General features: G+C 37.8%; 1 protein-coding gene across 1 annotated transcript in view; it reads left to right on the forward strand.

Annotated features, from left to right (window-relative positions):
* Positions 1-16,931, forward strand: part of LOC113508936 (endoribonuclease Dcr-1-like) — a 55,066-nt gene extending 38,135 nt beyond the window's left edge. Inside the window, exons 24-43 of the mRNA XM_026892130.1 lie at positions 200-338; positions 779-858; positions 1,105-1,219; positions 1,731-1,845; positions 2,674-2,779; positions 3,424-3,515; positions 4,357-4,523; positions 5,155-5,679; positions 6,115-6,267; positions 6,980-7,117; positions 7,880-7,976; positions 8,262-8,440; positions 9,066-9,251; positions 10,522-10,609; positions 11,518-11,661; positions 12,143-12,272; positions 12,500-12,590; positions 13,696-13,804; positions 14,696-14,828; positions 15,598-16,931. Coding sequence (XP_026747931.1) covers positions 200-338; positions 779-858; positions 1,105-1,219; positions 1,731-1,845; positions 2,674-2,779; positions 3,424-3,515; positions 4,357-4,523; positions 5,155-5,679; positions 6,115-6,267; positions 6,980-7,117; positions 7,880-7,976; positions 8,262-8,440; positions 9,066-9,251; positions 10,522-10,609; positions 11,518-11,661; positions 12,143-12,272; positions 12,500-12,590; positions 13,696-13,804; positions 14,696-14,828; positions 15,598-15,751 — 2,941 coding nt within the window. The 3' untranslated portion in view covers positions 15,752-16,931. The remainder of the gene's footprint in view (positions 1-199; positions 339-778; positions 859-1,104; positions 1,220-1,730; positions 1,846-2,673; positions 2,780-3,423; positions 3,516-4,356; positions 4,524-5,154; positions 5,680-6,114; positions 6,268-6,979; positions 7,118-7,879; positions 7,977-8,261; positions 8,441-9,065; positions 9,252-10,521; positions 10,610-11,517; positions 11,662-12,142; positions 12,273-12,499; positions 12,591-13,695; positions 13,805-14,695; positions 14,829-15,597) is intronic.
* Positions 16,932-26,646: the final 9,715 nt, after the last annotated feature.

Raw genomic sequence — 26,646 nt, forward strand, 5'->3', positions numbered from 1 at the left:
GATATTCATTCGCTCCCGGTGAATCATTGGTACTTAGCTGAATCCGGTTAGACTTTAAGCCGACCCCAATATAGTTGGGAAAAGGCTAGGCCGATGATGATGATGTATAAGTAGTTACTGTTAATAATTAATTAATTAATAATTAATTAATAATAATTAATTAATAATTTATTATAATACCGATAAATCTAATCCCCAGAATAAACGCACTACTCATAGCCGATGAGATTCGCCGCGCAGTAGCCATCGACGTCGGTCTCGGTATACCGAAGATTAACGAGAAGACCATGCCAGGGTTCCAGTGGCCAGCCCTAGACTTCGGTTGGAGTCTGGCTGAGGTAAGTTCAGAATAAAGAAGACCAATAGAAGACCATGTCTTCTACTGGCCTGTTGGTCTAGTGGTTAGTGACCCTGACTGCTATACCGGTGGTCGTGGGTTCGATTCCCGCCCATTACAAATGTTGCTGCATAGGTCGTCCGTAAAATTTTATCTGACTTAACTTAAATGAGCGCGTCTCTAATCTGAGACGCGCTCCTTTAAGTTAAGTTTTAGTGTAAAAACTAGCTGTTACCCGCGACTCCGTCCGCGTGATTAGGAAATTAAATATTTTCTCATAGTAAATTGTAGCCTATGTGTTAATCCAGGGTGTCAGCTAACTCCATACCAAATTTCATTAAAATCGGTTCAGCCGTTTTGACGTGAAGAAGTAACAAACATACACACTCACAAACTTTCGCCTTTATAATATTAGTGAGATAATATGCCCCTATTTAACAGGTATTAAACGCAGACTCGGAAAAGAATGAAAGGAAGAAAGAAGAAGAACTTAAGAGGGAACAGAAGGAGAAAGAGCTAAGGTATGATATAGATTGCCACCCATCCATGGACACACCTCGCACGGCTTTGCTTAACTTTAACATGCCTTCCGTAACATGGAGAAACGAGTTTTGATATAGAAAACCACCCATTCATATACATACCTCGCCAGGTGACGCTTTACCTGTGATCCATTGACCCGCGAGACTGTTACTTACCCGCGATACCTATAATATTTATTGTATGATAAAATATAACTGGTAATAATCATTTTTTTTTATTATTAGGGAAAAAGAACGTCTGGAAAAAGAAGAACAGGAGAGAATAGAACAAGAAAAGAAGAACGAAGAAGTAAAAGAGAAGACTATCAACGATATATTACAAGAGAAGTTGGATGCTGAGGTGAGGGATATCATTTGTAATTCTTCTTATCGTATGGTTGATGTACAACCTGGTGTCAGAGTTGAAACCGCCCGTAGACCTCTGACGTGACGCAACACACCCTTGAACAATAGGATATTAAAAATAAAAATACGTCTAAAGAATCTAAATACCCACGTTTTTAAATGGCACTCCATTCAAATTTAATCAAAATCGGTCCCGCCGATACTGGACCATCCAAAACTATAATAACACAACACTAACACTTCCCGATAAGCTAGCAGGCTGAAATTTTCAGGGTAGCTTCAAACCCGATGACAATGTTAATTACAACTATAAAAACGAATGGAGTGATTTTATTTATTAATGAGATCAGACAAGAAATATACGTCTCGGGTCTGGGTGTTTGTGGTGCCTTCGTTGTATCTGAATTCCATAACACAAGTGCTTTAGCAACTTACTTTGGGTTCAGAACAATGTATGTGATGTTGTCCGCATTTATTAATTATTTTTAAATTCATAATTTTCTCAGGGTTTCGAGATAGGCACATGGAGTAACGACATGGCTTCGGAAATACCCGAGACGGAGTTCGATGAGATGTTGGAACCTTTGCCGCCAAACTTCACCTTCTGTACTTCCGCTTCCGGTGAGTGTTGTTTCGACTGGCCTGTTGGTCTAGTGGTTAGTCACCCTGACTGCTATACCGGAGGTCGTGGGTTCGATTTCCATTCAGGACAAATGTTTGTGTGATGAGCACGATCGTTTGTTTTGTGTCTGGGTGTGATTTGTCTATGTTAGGTATGTATTTAGAAATATATAAGTATGTTTATCAGTTGTCTAGTACTCATAATACAAGCTTTGCTAAGTTGGAGACTAGATGGCGTTGTGTGAAAGTTGTGGAATATTTATTTACTACTAGCTGTGTTGCAGTTTTGACATATTTTAAAACAGTTTAAACCTTTCCTGGACTTTCACGAATATTTCAAGACTGTAATAAACCAAATCGGTTCAGCCATTCTCGAGTTTTAGCGAGACTAACGAACAGCAATACATTTTTATACACCGTGATTTTATAGTCGTCTTACAAAAGCAGCCCAGTTCATGTATCCAATGACTAGAACATGTTCATGATAAAAATAGGTTTTTATGAGATTTGAGTAAATTTAAAATGCAATTTTTATTTAATATTATGATGCAATTCGTAGTTTTTTAGAAACACAGCTCTGTTGCGAGCGCGGTCCGAGCCTTGTAACAATGGTGAGGGGCGCGGGCGGCGGCGTTTTTATCATTTTTAAGAGTATATTTCAGATGTCTCTTGTTTAATTTTCTTCGTACTTATTATCTTAGTTGATGATAAAAAAATAATAATCGCGCCTTTTAAAATTTTACGTCGGTTACATGAACTGGGCTCCTTTTGTAACACGACCAAAAATCACCGTGTATTGTCCCATTCGTGATTTCTGTATTGTCCCAGGCGGTACAAGTTGGGCGGATCCGGTGTCGAAGCCCAAGTTTACGAACCAGTTCAATCCGACGAGGGATTTCTCGATGGCGGACAGCGATGATTCATATATGTCTAGGTGAGTTGTAGATATACAGGGTCCAAGGGTCCAATTACTCCTGCATTGAGTCAGTTAATCCTTGTATCGTGGGGGTCAGCGGCGGCCTTACCCATTGCGAGGCTCCGGGTGGAAGGGCTTAACAAAATGATCTGAGTACTTGCTCCTCCCCGTAGCAAATGAATCAATCGAGCTTTTTGTTTAGATAATCTTAGTTATGAATGAGTTAACTAACTATATTTTTGTTTGCCGTTACGTTATAAGCTTCAAGTGTTAAATAAATATTAAATAAATATAGTTCAAAAATTGTAGGGGCGCGAGGCCCCGGGCGATTGCCCCGTTCGCCACCCCATAAGGCCGCCGCTGGCGCGGGGTTTCACAAACATTCAAGTCACACGCACAAAGACACCCAGACTCAGGACAAGCATTCGTGGATCACACAAATGCTTGTCCTACGAGATCGAACTAACACGTCGCGCTCAGTGGGTTTGGTGTGGTGACTTCAACCGCTCGGCTATCCGTGAAGTCTTTGTGCATGTGACTTGAATGTTTGTGAAACCCTCCGCGACACAAGGAGTAGTAGTTTAAAAACTGTTAGGAGTCTATCTGAAGGACTCTTTACAGTTATTTTTAGTCTAATAATCTAATATATTATTTTTATTCAGTGATCTAGACTCAGACGACACGGATCTAGACTATGATGGCAGCGATGAAGACACAGACACCACTGGGTTCTCGAGCAGTAAGAACACTAATGGTGAGTGTTTTTTTTCAGTATAAACCCTAATATTACAACGGCAATCCTATTTAATCCTCTTTCAAATATTTCGCCATCTGTTTGTCAGCTCTATCTCATGTTGGTAAGACATCTGATAGACAGATAATTTCTGTGGTCTGTTTTACAGAAATTATCTGTAATAATAATAAAATTAATAGATTTAAAAAAAACTAAAAACCCACGTTTTTTAATGTCAATCCATTATAATTTTATCAACATCGGTCCTTCCGTTTTTATAATTGTAAATTGCATTTTCATCGGGTTTGAAGCTACCCTGAAAATTTCAGCGTGCTAGCTTATCGGGAAGTGCCTCGAAATTGAGATGCAAAAATCCAACCCGAAAAACAAACAAACAAACAAGAAAAGAGAGTGAATAAAAAACAAGGGATAAAACCATTTGGGTTTTACTCATCATTGGCCTAGCCTCTTCCCAACTATGTTAGGGTCAGCTACCAGTCCAACCGGTTTCAGCTAAGTACCAGTGTTTTACAAGGAGCGACTGCCTATCTGACCTCCTCAACCCAGTTACCCGGGCAACACGATACCCCTTAGTTAGACTGGTTGTCAGACTATCAAGCTTCTGACTACCTGTAACGACTGTCAAAGATGTAGTAATAACAGCCGGGACCCACAATTTAACGTGCCTTCCGAAACACGGAGAAACTCGTTGTGACGAAGATCATCACCCATCTACGGACCAACCGCGTCAAGCGTAGCTTAGCCTGTGATCGAATCACTTATGCGGTTATAGCTTAGCCACGAGCTCCTCAAGGGAGTAGTTTCGTTTCGATATTCAATATATCTTCGTATGTTTTCCTAGCCGCCATGGGTGTCCGTATAGAGTACAAGACGGCTCACGAGGCGGAGGCTGTCGATGTTGAACGATGTAAGAAGGTGAAGCCCGCGCCCGCGCCCGACGACGAGGACGACGCGCGCGACAGGGACACACACGATGTACTCATTAGACAGGGTACTGCGCCTAAACAGGTGAGTGGGGAACAGGTCACAAGGGAATGTGTCGCATGACTTGGGCGGTGATTGTGTCAGGGAAATACAGGGTGTAGTAGTACTATAGGAAATAGTGGGTAAACAGGTGTGTTGGTTTAGTGTAGTGAGGAATATTGAATGTTTTGGAGAGGATATGGACGGTGAGTGCGACAGGGAGACACACGACGTACTTATTAGACAGGGAATAGCGCCTAAATAGGTGAGTGGGGGAAGTGGGATGTGTCGGATAGGGAAATACAGGGAGTAGTCGTAAAACAGGTCAGTTGGTTAAGTGAGGTGGGAAACGTGGAGTGTGTCAGATAATGTGATTAACAGGAGAATACGGCATGTACTTATTAGACAGGGAATAGCGTACAAGCAGGTGAGGTGGAAGTGGGCTAAGTGGAAAGTTTTGGATGTTTGGATGATGACTGGGATAGGGAAACACAAGATGTAATCGTACGACAGTTAATTAGTTGTATTGAGGAAAAAATGATAGCTGTGTGAATACACAACGTCACTGTGTATTTACACCCTTGTAAATAAACAAGACACCGTGTAATCATGATTAAAATTGATATAAACAATTATTCCAATAAAAACATCATTAATATATATTTTTTACTCTCAGTTCATAGACAAATTCCACGAATCGGTATCGAAGCACAAACAAGAAATCATAGACAAGAGAGACTTGATAACACAAGAACAAACAATAGCAAACATTCTGCCAGAGACAAAGGATACCACAGACAAAGCAACAAAAACTAACATCAACGAGAAAAACGCTATCAACCTACTATTCCCATACGGCAACACCGAACTAAAAATCAAAAACGGACAAATTGACCTCGAAAGCATAGAGAAGAACAAAAGAGTGATGTTATCGAAAATCAAAGAGAAAATGCCAAAAGAGGAATTAAAAAAACTAAACTGTTTCTCTATGAACGATGTAAATATTGATGCTAAAGATTACGTTAACGAGAAAATTGTTAACGTAGGCTTCGATAAAAGAGAGGCCTATGAAAAGCTGTGTGCGAGGACAGAGGCCTTTGTGCCTTATTATGAAGAGGGTAGGAAGGGCAAAGGGTTCGATTTTGACTACCAGCCTAAGTTAGAAGGACATCCTGGACCAAGCCCTAGTGTTATTCTACAGGTGAGTCTAGTTATAATCATCATCCTAGCCTTGTCCCAACTATGTTGAGGTCGGATTCCAGTCTAACCGGATTCAGCTGAGTACCAGTGTTTTATAGAGCGACTGTCTATCTGACCTCCTCAACCCAGTTACCTGGGCAACACGATACCCCTTGCTTAGACTGGTTGTCAGACTTTTCAAGCTTCTGACTACCTGTAACGACTGTCAGAGGTGTGTTAATAACAGCCGGGACCCACAATTTAACGTGCCTTCCGAAACACGGAGGAACTCCTTATGACAAAGATGGTCACCCATCTACGGACCAACCGCGTCAAGCATAGCTTAACCTGTGATCGTTTCACTTCTGCGGTTATAGCTTAGCCACGAGCTCCTCTTACTTAAAATACTTTAAAACTCATATACTATTTAAATAAATCGCCATTTCTTCTACCACAGGCTCTAACAATGTCTAACGCTAACGACGGCATCAATTTAGAACGATTAGAGACGATTGGAGACAGTTTCTTAAAGTTCGCCATCACGGCGTACCTGTACTGCGCGCAGCCCACCGTGCACGAGGGGAAACTCAGTCATATGAGGAGCAAGCAGGTGAGGTGTCGTAGAGGCCTGGGTAACGGTGGTCCAATAGTTATAATACCGGCCCTTGTTTAGTGTAATACAGGCCGGCGTATCTTATAGCACAGGTCGGGGTGTCGTACAATACAGGCCTGTGTGTGTTTTAGCTGTGTTATAATACAGGTCGGTATGTGTTATTATACAGGTCGGTGTGTGTTATAATACAGGTCGGTGTGTTTTAATACAGGCCTTCGTGTCTTATAATACAGGCCGGTATTCGTGTATAATAAGTGACGTCACTTATTAGTTCACTATTACCGACAATTGTCGTTATTACTGTCGTAAATTTCATCATTTTTAAGGCGTTTTATCCTCATATTTTCTTACAGATTTTAAAATAAAAAATGTATATACAATAAGCAATCTATATGACAACCTTATAAGATTTTTTTAATCAAATATTGAATTACACAGTAACATATGACGACCTCCGTGGTCGAGTGTCTGAGGTCCTGGGTTCGATCCCCGGTCGGGTCAATGTAAAAAATCACATTTTCTACATTGTCTCTGGTCTGGGTGTTTGTGGTACCTTCGTTGTATCTGAATTCCATAGCACAAGTGCTTTCGCAACTTACTTTGGGTTCAGAACAATGTATGTGATGTTGTCCGCATATATTATTTATTTTATTATATATTACAAGCCATATATTTAACATAAAATAAAACAAAGATTATTACTCCCCAGGTATCGAACCTCAACCTATACCGGTTGGGTCGCAACAAGCGTCTCGGCGCTCGTATGATCGCCTCGAAGTTTGAGCCTCACGACAATTGGCTCCCACCCTGTCACAAACCACCTCCGACTTTACATCCAAGACTGAACGTAAGTAAATCCCAACTAATATTATAAATGCGAAAGTAACTCTGTCTGTCTGTCTATTACGCTTTCACGTCTAAACCACTGAAACGATTTTAATGAAATTTGGTACAGAGATAGAGTTGACCTTGAGAAAGAACATTGGATAGTTTTTATCCCGGAATTTTGAAGAGTTCTCTTGGAAACGCGATATAACCGATCTCAAGGTGGGCGAAGCCGCGGGCGAAAAGCTAGTATATGAAAACTAGCTGTTGCCCGCGATTTCGTCCGCGTGGTTAGAAGATATAAGTTAGGAATTTTTAAACGGAAGCCCTCGAAGTTTAATAATTAACTCTGTTTTTTCCACATTTTCGATTGTATCTTCGCTCCTATTGGTCGCAGCGTGATGGTATATAGGCTCGGTTAATGGTCTATACAAGACAAAAATAATTTTTCAATTCGAACCAGTAGTTCCTGAGATTAGCGCGTTCAAACAAACAAACTCTTCAGCTTTATATATTAGTATATATATACTAAAGAATCCTCAAAATTGAGTTGTAAAAATCCAACCGGAACGACAAACAAACGAGAAAGTTTTGAGACAATTTTGAGTCACTTCCCGATAAGCTAGCAGGCTGAAATTTTCAGGGTATCTTCAAACCCGCTGACAATTCAATTTAACTACAAAAATGGCGGGACCAATTTTGATAAAACTGGAATATCACTTCATTTAAAAACGTGGGTTTTTAGAATTTTTAATCTTTTAATTATTACTTTTACGTTTCACAGGGTGACGGCGTCGATATTATGCAACATTTAGAGACTCCGCTCGACTCCGCCGGTTGTTTCATACCTTATAATTTGATAACACAACATAGTATACCTGGTGAGTATATATCCCACTATATTTTGATAGTAACTATCGTGAAAATCATTCATTATTAAATGATGTAACGGCTTACTAGCTTCGGACCCAACCGGAGTTCTTAATTATAAATAAACTGTTACTTCATTTGATATAGATCCCACTGTTGGGCAACTGGTTTAGGCCTAGACTACTATGATAGGCTAAAAAACGGCTGGACCTATTTTAATAAAATTTGAATGGAGTGACATTTGAAAACGTGGGTTTTTAGATTTTTAAACTCTATTTCTCAACCTTGCCTTTCAGATAAGTCCATAGCGGATTGCGTGGAAGCACTAATAGGAGCGTATCTATTAGAGTGCGGACCACGAGGAGCGTTGCTATTCATGTCCTGGCTTGGTATCCGAGTGTTGCCATGCCATCACGTCGAGTTGCCAGCCGACCATCCGTATGTGACGAGGCAGGAGAAGAAAAAGATGGCGCCGGTGAGTATTGTTAAATAGAAGTTATATTATTTTAATCAGTCCAAAGTTTATATAATCTAAATAGGATATTTGACTTGATCTAATAATATTAATGTTATTACATGATGTTAACGGTATACTCACGCGTATTTATCGGGATTGCCCGACTAGTCTCTCATGATTAAGGACTCCGGTTTTGTCTTTAACTAGTTGGGCGATCCCGATTAATACACATGAGTAAACCGTTACATCAGTTAATAATCACGCCAAGATTTAAGTACCTAAACCAATGTAAGGCCAACGAGACGAAATCGGACCGTTACTGAGTTACATTGCGATAGCGAGGGATTATTATCCCTGTCCTTATCACTCGTACGCGCAGTCATGGCGTGAGTTGGTCGATGACAGCTGTCGTTATGTGTTTCGTGGTACAAGAAAGCAGTCAAAACAGCAGTTGTCAACATTTGGTCCGTCATGTTGTGAACAAGTTCATTCCTTCATTTTTGTCAAAATTCCAACTTTATAATAGTTTATTCGAATAAAAATGTCATGAGTCCCTGAAAATTTGTTTACATTCTTTATCTCGTCTCGTTGGCCTTACTATAGTTTTAACTCCCTTTATTAAACATAACATCATCACCAACAGCAGAAACCACCACCGCCTCCGACACCGAAGCGCAACCGCAGCACCTCCTCATCATCAGACTGTTCCTCCTCCGACGAGTGCCCTCTGCAGCAGCAGGAGGTGTTCCCTGAGGAGGACTGGTCCTGGCCGGGGAGAGCTGTGGGGTCGCTACAGCCTTATAAGGATGATAGGGGGAGATGGATGCAGGTATGTCTTCATTACATTTTGACTACCTCCGTGGTCGAGTGGCGTACACACCGGTTTCAAGGTGTCGCTAGCTCTGAGGTCCCGGGTTCGATCCCCGGTCGGGTCAATGTAAAAATTCACATTTCTACATTGTCTCGGGTCTGGGTGTTTGTGGTACCTTCGTTGTATCTGAATTACATAACACGAGTGCTTTAGCAACTTACTTTGGGTTCAGAACAATGTATGTGATGTTGTCCGCATTTATTTAAAAAAAAAAAATACATTGGTTTTGATGTGGAAGCAGTTGGGGGGGGGGGGCGTCAGAATTTGCCGCCAGCTAAGGATGACGGATAAATAGAAAAATTCTATTTAGTCCCTCAATTAGATAATTGAAAAAAACATTAGACACTTTTAGTTTTTCTGAAACAATAAAAAATTATAAAGTATTTTTTCTCGTATATTTATTTTAAAACGGTATGTACACCAGAACCATTAAGATGAAGTACTTCAAAGTTTAGGAGAAGGGGCTTGTCAAAATCAAAATCAAAAAGTTTTTATTTCAAATAGGCAGTTTCTCAGGCACTTTTAAAACGTTACATTACTGACTCTAGAAACTCCATAAGTTACTCTTTTCAAAATAAAGTATTACAGTAGCATTTTAATGAATTACATTATAATGAATGTCTGCAAAAACAGCGTAAATTAGCAAAACAAGTATCAAATAGCAAAATGTTAATGATTTTCTATAAAAACTGAGAAAACGTTACAATGAAGTAAGTTTTGTGACGTAACGATTTCGGAAAATTTATACTCAATCGTGACGTCACGCGTAAGTTTCATTCACTGTAATTTGGTCAATTTATGTTTGCGGGACAAATTAAAAAAATACGTATCCATTAAATTACAAGAGGGACACAAAAAAATATGTCATCTCTATTCTGCCGTGCGCTAAGAAAACCGTTAGATACACACCATGTGTATGTTATTTACATATTTATCTTAAACATTTTTTTATAAAAATAAACCGCCACAGTATGTATCTATAATACTCGAAATTACCCCTACAGGCTAGATCGTGAGGCTTTACGCTAGGTTATTTGACTTACGGCCGATTTTTCAATCGCCAGATAACTTTTATTCGACGAATATGTTTGACGTTTTGACAGCTTTTGTATAGGAAATATGTCAAACGGCCATATTTATTCCTCAGATAGAAGTTAACTGATGACTGAAAAATTAGCTCTTAGTTAAATAACCTATTATATTATAATACAACTTGTTTTGATTTCAGCCTATATTTGGTGAACTGAAGGCCCCTCCGTCGCCTCTCTTGAGGTACATACAAGACCCGGAAGGGGAGCTAGAACAAATGCTATCAGGTAAATAATAATTATTGATCTGACAGCACGGATAGCCCAGTGGTTGTGGTCTCGCAGGTTCGATCCCCGCGTAGGATAAGTATGTGTGTGATCCACGAATGCTTGTCCTGAGTCTGGGTGTCTTCGTGCATGTAACTTGAATGTTTGAGAAAAAAGGGAAATAAATAATAATACAAACTATCCGATAGTGAAATACATAAAACAAATTATTTCAGGCACTTTTCAATTACATATTAATATAAAGGACTCTTGTTAAATCTTGCGCGACATCACATTATAGCAAGGCCAACGAGACGAGATAAAGAATGTAAACAAATTTTCAGGGACTCATAACATTTTTATTTGAATTAACTATTATAAAGTTCGAATTTTGTCAAGAAGGAATGAACTTGTTCACGACATGGCGGACCAAATGTTTACAACTGCCGTACTGACTGCTTTCTTGTACCACGAAACACGTAACGACAGCTGTCATCGACCAACTGACGCTATAGACGAGTGATAAGGACAATTATAATACGGTCCGCTTGTTTACGTTTTTACGTTTTTTATTTCGTCTCGTTTTCCATACTGTAGTACGCTTTTTACTAGCAATTGATGTTTCTAGCTCCCACCACCACTTTGCGTGTTTTTATCTTCCTTAATTTTTAATTATGTGATAAAATGAAAAATACTTATTCAAAATTCAATTCCCCTCGTAAGACTAGCAATTTTATGATCCACGCATACTTGTCCTGAGTCTGGGTGTCTTTGTGCATGTGACTTGCATGTTTGTAAAACCCTGCGCAATACAAGAATTAAATTCCTTAGCGTGGGAGTCGTAAAACAATCTTTAAATCTGTATGACTGACTAAACAGTTTTTGTCTTATTTTCTATTGCAATTAATGTCCTTTCAATTTTATTTCAGGTTACGATGCACTAGAACGCACTTTACAATATCGTTTTAAAGATCGTTCGCTCTTGCTACAAGCATTGACTCACGCCTCGCATCATAGCAATCGTTTGACCGATTGCTATCAAAGATTGGAGTTCCTAGGAGACGCCATATTAGGTGAGTTAATTAGTGTAATTATCATCATCCCAGCCTTTTTCAAATTATGTTGGGGTCGGCTTCCAGTCTAACAGGATTCAGCTAAATACCAGTGTTTTACAAGGAGCGACTGACTAATCTGACTCATCATCATCATCATCATCATCATCTACAGCCTTTATCCTCCCACTGCTGGGCATAGGCCTCCCCTTTCTCGTGCCAATTTCTACGGTCCTGTGCTAGCCTCATCCAGACTCGACCCAATAATGAATAATTTGCCCTGTTTTTTTTTCCCCACATTTTCCATTATATCTTCGCTCCTCTCAGTCGCAGCGTGATTTTATATAGCCTATAGCCTTCCTTAATAAACGGTCTAATCAAAACAAAAAGAATTTACACATACAGACAAACAAACTCTTCAGCTTTATATATTAGTATAGATTCCAATAAAGCAAACATCCATTTCAACAACTTTCAACAGTATATTTATTTTGTCCTTCAGATTATCTGATTACGCGACATCTATACGAAGACCCCCGGCGTCACTCGCCGGGCGCCCTCACAGACCTCCGTTCAGCATTAGTTAATAATACTATCTTCGCGACATTGGCTGCGAGACATGGGTTTCATAAGTAAGTGTAATATAATTGTATAGTAACTATCGTGAGACTGATTCAATATGAAATGATGTAACGGTTTACTCACGCGTATTTATCGGGGTAGCCCGACTAGTTTCGGACCCAACCGGAGTCCTTAATCATGAGCAGACGCGGTGGATGCACATAATTTCATTATTTGAAGTCGGTTTTATGTTTTTATTGTTAATAAATATTAATTATCTATATTTGTTAATGAACAGGTACTTCCGGCATATGTCGCCGGGTTTAAACGAGGTTCTCACGAAATACGTTAAAATACAAGAAGAGAATGGACACTCTATTAGTGAAGAGGTATGTTAACTAAACACTATAAAATAATATATGAAATCGAAAAATAAAAATAGAAAATATTTTTTTAAAAATTTAATCAGGTATCGAACCTGTGACTCCTGGCTTTTCGCGCTTGTCGCTTTAACAACTAAGCTACTGAGATCACTGAAAAAATTACCCTGTTTCTATAATAACACTAGCTGATGCCCGCGCGTCCGCCCGCTGCAAATCAAAGATGATCCCACGGGAACATGAAATCTGATCGAAACTATCCTATGAGTTCATCCATTTTATAAGGACGACCTCCGTGGTCGAGTGGCGTACGCACAGGTTTCAAGGTGTCGCTAGCTCTGAGGTCCCGGGTTCGATCCCCGGTCGGGTCAATGTAAAAATTCACATTTCTACATTTTCTCGGATCTGGGTGTTTGTGGTACCTTCGTTGTCTCTGAATTCCATAACACAAGTGCTTTAGCAACTTACTTTGGGTTCAGAACAATGTATGTGATGTTGTCCGGATTTATTTATTTATTTATAAACTATTGGCAGTCGCTGTAAAGAATAATCCTTATTTTTATTTAAATAAAATCCTATGTTACTTCTAATTTCTCCAAGAACATGTGTATAAAGTATCATGATGATTGGTCGAGTAGTTTTTGCGTAAAATCGTAGCGAACACACTTATATTGACATTTATAATATTAGTAGGGATTTGTGTACCAAGTTTCGTCTAAATCCGTTCAGTGGTTTTTACGTGAAAGAGGCACAAACTTTGACATCTATAATGTAATGTAGGATAATCCAATTTGTAAGAACATTGTTTATTTTTATAATAATACTAGCTGACCCAGCAAACGTCGTTTTGCCGATTTTTTTTTTCTAGTTGTATGTATTTTTAGTGCCACATTATAAAAAAGATGAAAACAAACAATATCGTCTAAAAAATAAAATATATTTTTTTCGTGTGGGCAACCCTTGTCACTTAGGGGTATGAAAAATAGATGTTGTTCTATTCTCAGACCTACCCAATATGTATACAAAATTTCATAAAAATCGCCCGAACGGTTTCGGAGGAGTACGGTAACTAACATCGTGACACGGGAATTTTATATATTAGATTATTCCACAGCACTATTTGATACAAGAAGACGAGATGGAACAGGCTGAGGATGTTGAAGTACCCAAAGCTCTGGGAGACCTGTTCGAGTCGGTCGCAGGAGCCATCTTCCTAGATTCAGGTTAGTCCACCCCAATAGGGTATTAGACAGAAATAAAATAGGGATGATGACAATTTTTTTTGCAGTGTCCAAATTACTGTGAATGAAACTTACGCGTGACGTCACAAGCCCCCTCTCCTAAACTTTAAAGCAGTTAATCTTTGTCAATTCTAGTTTTTCTGAAAAAAGAAAAAATACGTGTCTCATACTTTTTAATTATCTAACTGAGGGAGAAATCCAACCGAAACGGCAAACAAAGAAACATACAAATAAGAAAGTCAGCGTATAAAAACGTGGGAAATTCTGTTTTTATATTATCCCATAAGCGAAAAATTAAGGTGATACAGTGATCTAAAATCTCATGTGACGTCACTTACCACTACGTTTGCTACGCATTATGTGATAAAATGATATATACGACATATATTATATTTTAAATCTGTCCGATGGACTGAATAGATTTATACCATTAGATTTAAATAATATAATAAAAGATATTTCCTTATTAAATGATGCAGCGGTTTACTCACGCGTATTTAGGATTAAAGACTCCGGTCAGGTCCGAAACTATTCGGGCGATCCCGATAAATACGCGTGAGTAAACCGTTACATCATTTAATAATGAATCGGTCTCACGGAGGTCACGACGACCTCCTTGGTCGAGTGGCGTACGCATCGGTTTCAAGGTGTCGCTAGCTCTGAGGTCACGGGTTCGATACCCGGTCGGGTCAATGTAAAAATTGTCATTTCTACATTGTCTCGGGTCTGGGTGTTTGTGGTACCTTCGTTGTATCTGAATTCCATAACACAAGTTCTTTAGCAACTTACTTTGGGTTCAGTACAATGTATGTGATGTTGTCCGCATTTATTTATTTATTTTATTTAGCTACTATAAAATTATTTCTTTTATAGGAATGTCTCTGGGGGCAGTCTGGAGATCGTACGTGTCTCTAATGGGGGCTGAGCTAGAAGCCTTCAGCGCGGCCGCCCCCAAGTCCCCGGTACGGGAGCTTCTAGAAGCTGAACCGGATACGGCGACATTCGGGTAAATATCATCATTATCATTTACCCAGTGGCGTAGCTAGGGGGGGGGGGTCCGCCCCAAAATTGAGAAAAGGCGGCAAAATATCATGTACACTTTCGATGTTCCGTGCTTGAACGAAACATATACAAAGAGATGTCACTTTACTTCGTCACAAATTGAAGGAGCTTTTTTTAGATACCTAATTTTGGCGCCAAGGTGTGAATCCCGCCCCGAGCGACGGTGACCCTACATAGCTACGCCACTGCAGTTGCCTCTAACATCAGAAAGAAAAAAAAAAATATTTAACAAAAACGTTTTATAGAAGTATTCTAATACCTCCAAGAATATGTGTACAAAGTTTCATAATGATCGGTTGAGTAGTTTTCGCGTGAAAGCGTGACAAACATGGACAACATCGAAATACATTCAACACCTGCACTATGGCAAAACAACGTTTGCTGGATCAGCTAATTTATATTCAGGATAGCCGACATATGTAATTATATAACTTTCATGAATGAGGTTGCGGACAATTTTTCGCAAATGAGGTTTTAATTAAGATTTTTCATGATCATCTCTGACATATATATATATATATGGGAAATCAAACGTCTTAATAGTGTTTTAGCTCCTTTTATTTTCGTAAATTGATTATAAAATAGTTTTTGCAATCGTTCATGCGTCTTCTTTCTTATCGTCTACCGCCATTACTCTCATTTACCCTTCTCTTTCACACTATCCCGCTCTCACTCAGTTTACCAGCTTGACAGCTTGCCCTTTCATCCCGCAGTAAACCGGAGCGTCTGGCGGACGGTCGCCGCGTGCGCGTGTGCGTGGAAGTGTTCGGGCGCGGCACGTTCAAGGGCGTCGGCCGCAACTACCGCATCGCCAAGGGGACCGCCGCCCGCTGCGCGCTCAGGCATCTGCGGGGGCTGCGCAGGTAGGCCCGGGACATGGTCCTAGACCACTCTACTGGGTAGCTACAGTGTCATCACATGGACAAACGGATAGCTGAGACAGAATAATGGCTATGGGATCCTAAAAATGACAAGAAATGCCACCGTCATTATCGTAGACAATTTTACTGGCTAGCTACAGACGTGTAACATGGACAGGCATATAATTAAGACATAGTAATGGCTATAATAATCTTATAAATGCTATCATCATCGTCCTGGCCTTTTCCCAACTATGTTGGGGCCAGTGTTTTACAAGGAGCGACTGCCTATCTCACCTCCTCAACCCAGTTACCTGGGCAACACGATACCCCTTCGTTCGACTGGTTGTCAGACTTGCCAGCTTCTCAAACCCGTGCAATAGTCAGAGATGTATGAATAACAGCCGAGACCCACAATGTAATGTAACGTTATATTGTGGGTGTAAAAAATTCAGCTTAACTTCGATCAACTTGTGCGATTAAACCGTTGTTAATGAGCTTGCTAAAGATAAGTAAGAATGCTGAAAAGATTTAGGTAGCAGTGGTTTAAATGAAAAGTTAAGTTAACTGTGGTTTTCGCTTTAAAAAGTTAACTAAAATTTGTTTTGACTCGTGAAAGATATCTAACTTAGGTTTAACAAAAATAAGGGTTACTTTAGACGAGTTTAAAAAACTTACAGTTGACTTAACTCTGGTTTAACAGACCTCAATGATTATTAAATGATGTAAAGGTTTACTCACGCGTATTTATCGGGGTAACGAACGTCCCGCGATCCCGCCGCGTCAGCTCATCATTAAGGACCCCGGTTGGGTCCGGAATTAGTCGGGCGGTCCAGATAAATACGCGTGAGTAAACCGTTACATCATTTAATAATGAATCAGTCTCACGATAGTTATTATAAAAAGACCTCAATGATAGTAAGATCTTGTTCTTAGACAGTTAAGTCAATGACTTCCAATTTAAACTAAGCCAATGTTAACACGTCTTAGTTAATCCTTTGGAAATATATAAGTATGTTTATCAGTTGTCTAGTACTCATAATACAAGCTTTGCTTAGTTTGAGACTAGATGGCGTTGTGTGAAAGCTGTGGAATTACTTACTCTAAATGTATATTAAGGGCCGATTTTTCAATCATCACTTAACTTCTATCTGAGGAATATATATGGCCGTTTGACATATTTTCTACTAGCTTTTCGACTGCGTCGATGTCGGTTATACCGCGTTTCCAAGAGAACTCTTCAAAAGTCCGTGATAAAAACTATCCTATGTTCTTTATCAAGGTCAACTCTATCTCTGTACTAAATTTCATCAATCAGTTCAGTGGTTAAGACGTGAAAGCGTAACAAACAGACAGACAGAGTTACTTTCGCATTTATAATATTAGTAGGGATAAAAAAGTTTTCAAAAAGTCAAGCATATTCAAGAGAATAAATATATCTTGCGATTGAAAAACTGGCCCTTAGTTAAATATTTAACCTAAAACTAAACAATAAATAAACTTAATTGTGTTCCAAGTTTAAGACAAGGGTTAGATTTAAGATTGAAAAGTTAAACCGAGTTTAAATAATTTTGGTTAATTAATAAGTTATATAGTTAAGTATTGAACAATATCCTCTTAATTTATAAGTAAATGAAATTAATTGAAAAGAAGATTGAAATTTAAACTCATTGTAACCCTAATAACAGTTATTTATTAAGATGTTTAAATAATTAACTAAGATTTTTAACAATCATATTAAAAATGATTTTTTTTAACTAGAGCTACTTAAATAAAGGTAAACAATATTGGTCTGTCTTTATGTCTTAAACTCAACAAGTTTATGACCTTTACATCCGTTGCTTAACCTCGATCTTTGCGTAGTAATTGGTGATTTAGCTGTAACGTAATCACGTGTAGAATATCAACTAGCTACCTAAAACGGTTCATGAGAAACAGTCCGATGACAAACGGACTGACAGTTGAGCCTTAGTAATAGGGACGATGACAATTTTTTTTTGCAGTGTCCGTCTTGTATTTTTTTGTATAATAATGGATACGTATTTTTTAATTTGTCCCGCAAACATAAATTGACCAAATTACAGCGAATGAAACTTACGCGTGACGTCACGATTGAGTATAAATTTTGCTCTATCTTTACGTCACAAGCCCCCTCTCCTGAACTTTAAAGCAGTTAATCTTTGTCAATTCTAGGTTTCCTGAAAAAGGAAAAAATACGTGTCTCATACTTTTCAATTATCTAACTGAGGGACTAATGAGATTTTTACTTTAGGTACCAAAATGGCGATTTAATAAGAAGTTAAACAATAATAAATACACCACTGAAATATATCAGTCGTTTATTTATTTAATATGTGTTTGTATAAAAAGATACACCAAGATTGTTTACCTTTATTTTAGTTTCTAAACCAATGGTGCATAAATTAAAGTCACTCTCAACTGTCACTGTCAACTGAAAGAGACACAAAGAGATATTCAAAAATGTCACTTACCTAAGAATCGTATTTAATATGATTGTAATTTAGACATAGAACATAAGATTATAAACGGAAGAGGCATTTTTAGGCGCAAATGATCAACTTTCTTATCGTACAGTTGATGTACAACCTGGTGTCAGAGTTGAAACCGCCCGTAGACCCCTGACGTGACGCAACACACCCTTGAACAATTCTCAGGTGCGTCTTCCTCAAGATGTTTTCCTTCCACGTTTTTAGCAATAATTACTTTGTAATAAGCATTTCAATAAAAAAAAAATCGACATGAATACGCGTGAGTAAACCGTTACATCATTTAATAATGAATCATTCTCATGATAGTTACTATAAAAATTCAAGATGATCAAAATCAATAATAGTTTTTGACGAAAATATCTGTTTAGTCCGTCAAATATTATGTTAACCTACTAAGCGCTTGTTTCACAATCACTGATTAACTGCTAATCTGGCAGATAAATTGAAAAAATTGGACATTCTTTGTATTAGATTTAAAAAATCTAAGTGCTCACGTTTTTAAATGTCCACTCAATTCAAATTTTATCAAAATCGATCCCGAATTTTTATAGTTGTAAATTGCCTTGTCATCGGGTTTGAAGTTGTCCTGAAAATTTCTGCCTGCTAACTTATTAGAAAGTGCATTAAAAATAAGTAACAAAAATCCAACCGGAAAGACAAACAAACAAACAAGAAAGTAAATGTATAAAAACGTGGGAAAATATCTATCAAATAATTAAACGGGAGCCTGTTTTAACACGACCTTATGTGGTTGGGAGCAGTTACTCAATATGCCGTTGTTTCATAAAACACACCTAAAACATGCCACTTCCATTTCCTCTTATGTTCTATTAGACTATAAGAGTTTGTTATACCGGCTGTGACACAACCTTAGCATGCTTGGGGAGCTCCCTCCGGTCTGTAAATGGTGATCAGTGAGCTCTGCCCGAACATTAAGCGAAACACAGCTGTATAATATAATATATCAATATATATACACTTTTATATGTCGCTAAATAGATGTTGGTTTTGACGACCTCCGTGGTCGAGTGGCGTACGTACCGGTTTCAAGTTGTCGCTAGCTCTGAGGTTCCGGGAGCGATCCCCGGTCGGGTCAATGTAAAAATTCAAATTTCTACATTGTCTCGGGTCTGGGTGTTTGTGGTACCTTCTTTGTATCTGAATTCCATAACACAAGTGCTTTAGCAACTTACTTTGGGTTCAGAACAATGTATGTGATGTTGTCCGCATTTATTTATTAACATCGAATTAAATTTTAATACTAGTTGTTAAATAAATATATATATATAGTCCTCCTTATCGTTTTCGATAACGGCGACCATTGGCAATTCACCTCCTAGCGTGAGCCCTGATGTGACTGGCTAGACCGAGTTTGGATCTAAACACACGGTCGCAAGCGCTGCAGTAAATAAATATACATAATCTGGTCTGATATAACTATCACGTTTTATGAGGCTGGTGACAGACAGACAGTCAGACATTCTGATGTCTGTCTGTCTGTCTTCTCTTGCTTTCTAAGTTATAGTTGTAACGTTTGTGTTCGGAACCGAGAATACGCAATTCCGAATAGTTCTTGGCCAGTTTTTTTTTCTTAATTTTGCTTAAAAGTACATCTATACATCTATTTAGATATATATCTGTGTGTATATCTGTTTTATTGCTAGTTAAATCTATTCATGCATTGCTATGGTTATATTTAAAATCCCACCAGTGAGCAAACTGGAGAAAATTTATTTTCAGAAAATAAATTATAATATATTTTATGTTGGGTTTTTGAATTTCAAAAGTTTATGAGTCCGTCAGATACTCACTCCGTCACTTTTAAACGTATTTTATATATAAATTGTTATTTTTCTCAGTATACAGTGAGTTAAAAATCTCGTGTGACGTCACTAACCAGTATACTTTTTACTGGCAAGTGACGTCACTAACCCAGTGGAATTTCACCATCAATGTGCTTCAAAATACTTATCACTATTTTTGGACTACCTGTGTAACGGACTCATTAAATTTTTTTAACGGCCGGTTTTTCAATCGCCAGTTAACTTCTATCTGAGGAGTGAATATGGCCGTTTGACATATTTTCTATACAAAAGCTGTCAAAACGTCAAACATTCGTCAGATATAAGTTATCTGGCGATTGAAAAATCGCCCATAAGTCAAATACCTTTATATACTTAATAAATATAATTTACGTCGACATTTTCATAATTTTTCATAACCATGACAACTCATGATTAATTTTAACTAGCTTAACTATAAGATATAGAATTAATAGGTTAAACAAAAGGCTTTTTATTATTATAAGCACAATATTGACTCAAATAATTCGAAATAGATATCGCATTGAAGTTAACTTATCAAACACTAGCTGTTGCCCGCGACTTCGTCCACGTGGTTAGAATTTTCCCCGTTTTTTCTACATTTTCCATTGTATCTTCGCTCTTATTAGTCGTCGCGTGATGTTATATAGCCTATAGCCTTCCGTGATAAATGGTCTATTCAACACAAAAAGAATTTTTCACATCAAACCAGTAGTTTCTGAGATTAGCGCGTTCAAACAAACAAACAAACAATCAAACAAACAAACTCTTCAGCTTTATATATTAGTATAGATTTACTCATTCAAACTGATGTAATATCGAGTGTACTGTGGGTCTAGTGGTTAGTGACCCTGACTGCTATAGCGGAGGTCGTATGTTCGATTCCCACCCAGGATTTGTGTGATGACCTCGATCATTTGTTCTTTGTCTGGGTGTAATTTATCTATATTATGTAACATAACAGCCACCTTCTGAAACACGGAGGAACTCTTTGTGACAAAAATGGTCACCCATCCACGGACCGACTGTATAAAGCGTAGCTTGCTGTAGCCAAGCCAAGAGTTTCTTAATGTTGTATTTACAACTAATTTCAAATGCGGTATCTATTAGGAGGTTTATATTTACTCAATTTATAATTATAATAATCTTAATTTTAAGTAATGCTTGTTTTTAAATGTTATACCGTAAAGGACCATGAAGATGATCAAACTAGTTTGTCTAAAACGTTTGATACAGTTTGATGTTACTTAAAAACAATGGCATCATCACCGGCCTAGCCTTTTCCCAACTATGTTGGGGTCGGCTACCAGTCCAACCGGTTTCAGCTAAGTACCAGTGTTTTACAAGGAGCGACTGCCTATCTGACCTCCTCAACCCAGTTACCTGGGCAACACGATACCCCTTGGTTAGACTGGCTGTCAGACTTTTTCAGCTTCTGACTATCTGTAACGACTGTCAAAGATGTAGGAATAACAGCCGGGACCCGCTATTTAACGTGCCTTCCGAAACACGGAGGAACTCGTTATGACAAAGATGGTCACCTATCCAAGGACCAACCGCGTCAAGCATAGCTTAACCTGTGATCGAATCACTTATGCGGTTGATAATATTAATGTATTTAGTCAGTCATACAAATTTAAAGAAATATTGAATGCGTATTTTTCAGAGATAGAATACTCTTTGTTGTACACCATAAGGAAAAAATAAATTAGGACAATACAAACATTACATTCATATTACAATATTCAAAAGGAAGGCAGATTAGAAGTTCTTAGTGGGGGCTAAAAAACGTCACTTGCTAGTAAAAAGCGTACTGGTAAGTGACGTCACACGAGATTTTAAGTCACCGTATCCCCTTCATTTATTGTTTAGGAGATAAAATAAAAATGTGTATTCAATATTTTTGGAAATCTGTCTGACGGACTAAAGTGTTTATTTTCGACAAATATCCTATAATGATTTAAAACACAGCAATAAAGTGGTAAAGTTCTAGTTGGATACTAAAGACTATATAATATTATGTTATGAGCACGATCATCTGTTCTGTGTCTGGGTGTGATTTATCTATATTATGTATGCTTAGAAATATATAAGTATGTTTATCAGTTGTCTAGTACTCATAACACAAGCTCTGCTTAGTTTGAGACTAGATGGCGTTGTGTGAAAGTTGTGGAATATAAAAAAAAACCATTATGTGCAAATTTCAAATTGGTATCTTATTATGATGGTTTTTTAAGACACAGCCTGGTGATATACAGACGCACCGGGAACGAAGTAATATGGTTTCCTGTTTACCCTTTAGATACGGATTCCTAATAAGTTTCAATAAAATCTAACCATTCGAAGTGGGTAAAAATCAAGTCCAAATTAGTCGGTTACAAACAAACATATACATAGGTGAAGCTAATAAAGCCGTGGTGATATCTTTCTGTGTTTGAGACAACCTAGTTTAGATCGTCTTTTGGCCCTTAGAACTAATGAAATACCCTCAAAGCACAATTTTACAAAACAACAATTATTTTTACTTATGGTGCTAAACAACAGACGAATCGATTCTTATGACGTATTATAATTATTTACACAAAACAATAGGCAAAAAAAAACTCGAAAAAAATACATAAAAATATATTTGCATATGTATCTACTTTATATACATAAGATTTGAAATATGGTGATATTGTATCTGAGAAACTTATGTCCAGCAGTGGGGTAGTTACAGGCTGGTATTAAGCGTCCCACTGCTGGGCATAGGCCTCTCATAATTCCTAACCTAAACGAGTGTTAAGCTTAATGTGTGTGCTATTATCGTAGAATTAATTTTTAAGAGTATTTTTAATTATAATCGATAGCTTATTATAAGTATTAATTATATTTTGTCATTTAAATGGTTGGTATTAATTACATTGGTCTGTAAGAGTGCTTTTAGTTCTTATCGTATGGTTGATGTACAACCTGGTGTCAGAGTTGAAACCTCCCGTAGACCTCTGACGTCTCGCAACACACCCTTGAACAATTCTCAGGTGTGTCTTCATCACGATGTTTTCTTTCAACGTTTTCAGCAATAATTACTTTGTGTGAAAAGATATTGGTGTGCCCTTTCCAGTCGATTTTCATCTTTATGTCAGCAGTATTAATATTGTTTTTGCATCACAGATAAAATAGGGTATTTGACTGAATCATATAATATAAATCTGTTTAGTCGGTCAGACAGATTTCCAAGCAATATTGAATACGCTTATCACATCATTAAAAAGTGAGGAAAATTGATTGGTTGCGGGGGCTAGTGACATCACTTGCTAGTAAACAGCGTACTGGTAAGTGACGTCACACGAGATTTTGAATCTCTATATACGCTTCATTTTTTGTTTACGAGATGAAACAAAAAACACGTATCCAATATTTACTGGAAATCTGTCTGATGGACTTCTTAATTTTTTGCCAAAACTAACTGACAAATTTAAAACCAGTATCAAAATGTTAAAATAAAGTAACACAAAGAACTCCAACAATTCCGTCAATGATTTATGAACTTTATCCTCTAACTTCCAAAGTCCATTTTTGAATGTTCTTACATTATCCTTTTAAGTAATTCGTATATTTTTGTGTAAGTTTTATTTAAGTCCAACCGCCATTTCTTAAATATTTGTGTGGGAGGGAGATGCCGATACGCTGTGTATAGCGCTGTCACTCTCCCACGATTGCAATAATACTACTTTAAGACTTGGTATTAAGGCATTTAGTTTTACTGAACTTATTTAATGTAACTATCACTGCCGGTTATGTAATCTGTTTCAATATATTGTGGGGAATAAATGTATGTGTGTTTATCAATTTTGTTTTATTAACCGACTTGAAAAAATGTGTGTGTACTAGTGTACACACGTATTCGTAAGTGAAATTTCTTTATGACCTTGTTTTTCGAAAAATATTTGCTGTATGCAACTCTATAGAGATTGGTTAAATAAAGGTAAATTAGATAAAGCTGCCTGCTGGTCTAGTGGTTAGTGACCCTGACTGCTATACCGGAGGTCGTGGGTTCGATTCCCACCCAGGACAAATGTTTGTGTGATGAGCACGATCATTTGTTCTGTGATTGGGCGTAATTTATCTATAATGTATATGTATTTAGAACTATATAAGTAAGTATGTTTATCAGTTGTCTAGTACTCATAACATAAGCTCTGCTTAATTTGAGACTATATGGCGTTGTGTGATTGTTGTCCAATATTATAAAGTTTAATATAGTCTTGTATTCATAGACATGATACAAATAATTTTATTTCATTTTATCTTATTGCTACTGAGATTGATTGATTCGTTGATTTTCAATATTTAAGAAAAATAAATACCACAATCACACCTAATTATTAGAAAAAGAGATAATTCCTGAAAAACGTCGAAAGGATGGGAGAAGATCGCGGTGTTAAGAGAGCGTATCTGGAACGACCAACAGGTAGGCGCCGTGTTGGCCGACTCAGGTATTGCTGGAGTGATACAGTTGATACCTTCGGGCGCTTCACGCCGATGACGGGCGAGAAGTGGCCAAGGATCGGGTAAAGTGGTGCTCTCTCGTATCAGAAGCCAAGACACAATTTGGGTCGCTGAAAAAAACCGAAAAACAGAAGTATTTACTGAAAAAAACCATTATCGAACTCCTTTCAAAAAAATAAAGGTGGCGCTTCGACCCCGCTCGAGGCACAGGCTCTGCTCATATTCACACTTTTTATTAGATTATTAAATTATAAAATTAAAAAAAGTGACGCGTGACGTCATGAAATTTTCTTTTTCATCTATACAAATATTATAAAGAGGAAACCTTTGTATTTTTGTATGTTTGTTTTGAATAGGCGCAAAAACTACTGGACCGTTTTCGAAATTTCTTTTACCATTACTTAGAGGGATTCTTCCGAATCCGTATAGGCTATACACGGTGATTTTTAGTCGTCTTACAAAAGCAGCCCAGTTCATGTATCCAATGACTAGAACAAGTTCATGATAAAAAAAATAGTTAATTATGAGATTTGAATACATTTAAAATGCAATTTTTATTCAATATTATGATGCAATTCGTAGTTTTTTAGATACACAGCTCTGTTGCGAGCGCGGTCCGAGCCTTGTAACAATGGTGACGGGCGCGGGCGGCGGTGTTTTTATCATTTTCAAGAGTATCAGATTTCTCTTGTTTAATTTTTCTTCGCACTTATTATCTTAGTTGATGATAAAAAAAAAATCGCGCCTAGGGGTATTTTACGTCTCATACATGAACTGGGCTGCTTTTGTAAGACGACTAAAAAATCACCGTGTATTTTATCCCGGAAAATAAGCTAAAAATTTAATGTCCGCCCGAGCGAAGCCGGGGAAGGTCGCTAGTCGCTAATAAAGAAGACAAGTTTCACTCCAAAAGTGCGGTTATTAATTCGATAAGGTGTCTAGCTCGGATTGGGTGTTGAATGCGGATGATTGGGTGTTGTGACGCAACTTACAGGAGGTCTATGTCCAGCTATTGAATTGAATAGATTGATTGAATTCGACCTGTTTGTATGTAATATTTCCAGAACTGCCCAGTTTTATTATATTTTAGTTTATATCAGCGTCTGAACAAACGTGCTTAACTTCAAAAGTATATGTATGTATGTTTTTGTGGCTTAATAACAAACCTCTCAATTATTCTTGCGGTTTGCTGTAGGAGAACCCAACTTCAGGTGAAGCTCTCCTTTGTACATGAATTTTCCAAGAATATGTTGTCCAAGTGTTAATTTATGTGCAATCTATACTAATATATAAAGCTGAAGAGTTTGTTTGTTTGTTTGAACGCGCTAATCTCAGGAACTAATGGTCCAAATTGAAAAAATATTTTTGTGTTGAATAGACTATTCATCGAGGAAGGCTTTAGGCTATAAAACATCACGCTGTGACTAATAGGAGCTAAGATACAATGGAAATTGTGAAAAAAACCGGGCAGGTATACCTAAATCATAACTTATATCTTCTACCCACGGGGACGAAGTCGCGGGGAACAGCTAGTAAAGTATAAATAAATGGTTGTGTTTGCATATCTCCGGAACTACAAGCCTGATTTAAGTAATTACTTCTGTTTTACTAGGTATTGTTCAACTTGAACTGCTGCAGGTTTCATGAAAATCGGTTCTGTAGTTTTTGAGATTGGGTTTATTTGAAATCGGTTGAACGTTGAATAACCTCGATTATTAACCTTGTAGTATTTGTTGCTATAACGACATCAGAAATACATCTTCTGTGAAAATGTCAGCTGTCTATGTCTATCTGGGATCCGTTTTTAGGGTTCCGTACCTCAAAAGGAAAAAACGGAACCCTTATAGGATCACTTTGTTGTCCGTCTGTCCGTCCGTCCGTCTGTCCGTCCGTCCGTCCGTCCGTCTGTCAAGACCCTTTTTCTCGGGAACGCGTGGAGGTATGAAGCTGAATTTTATATCAATTACTCAGGTCTACTGTCCTTTGAAGCTGTGAAAAAATCAAACTTCTAAGCCAACGCAATCAAAAGATACAGCCGTTTATGCTGCAAATTTTCGACACTTGCAAGGGAATCAAAA

The sequence above is a fragment of the Trichoplusia ni genome, chromosome 3 (assembly GCF_003590095.1).
Source record: "Trichoplusia ni isolate ovarian cell line Hi5 chromosome 3, tn1, whole genome shotgun sequence".
Lineage (NCBI taxonomy): Eukaryota > Metazoa > Arthropoda > Insecta > Lepidoptera > Noctuidae > Trichoplusia > Trichoplusia ni.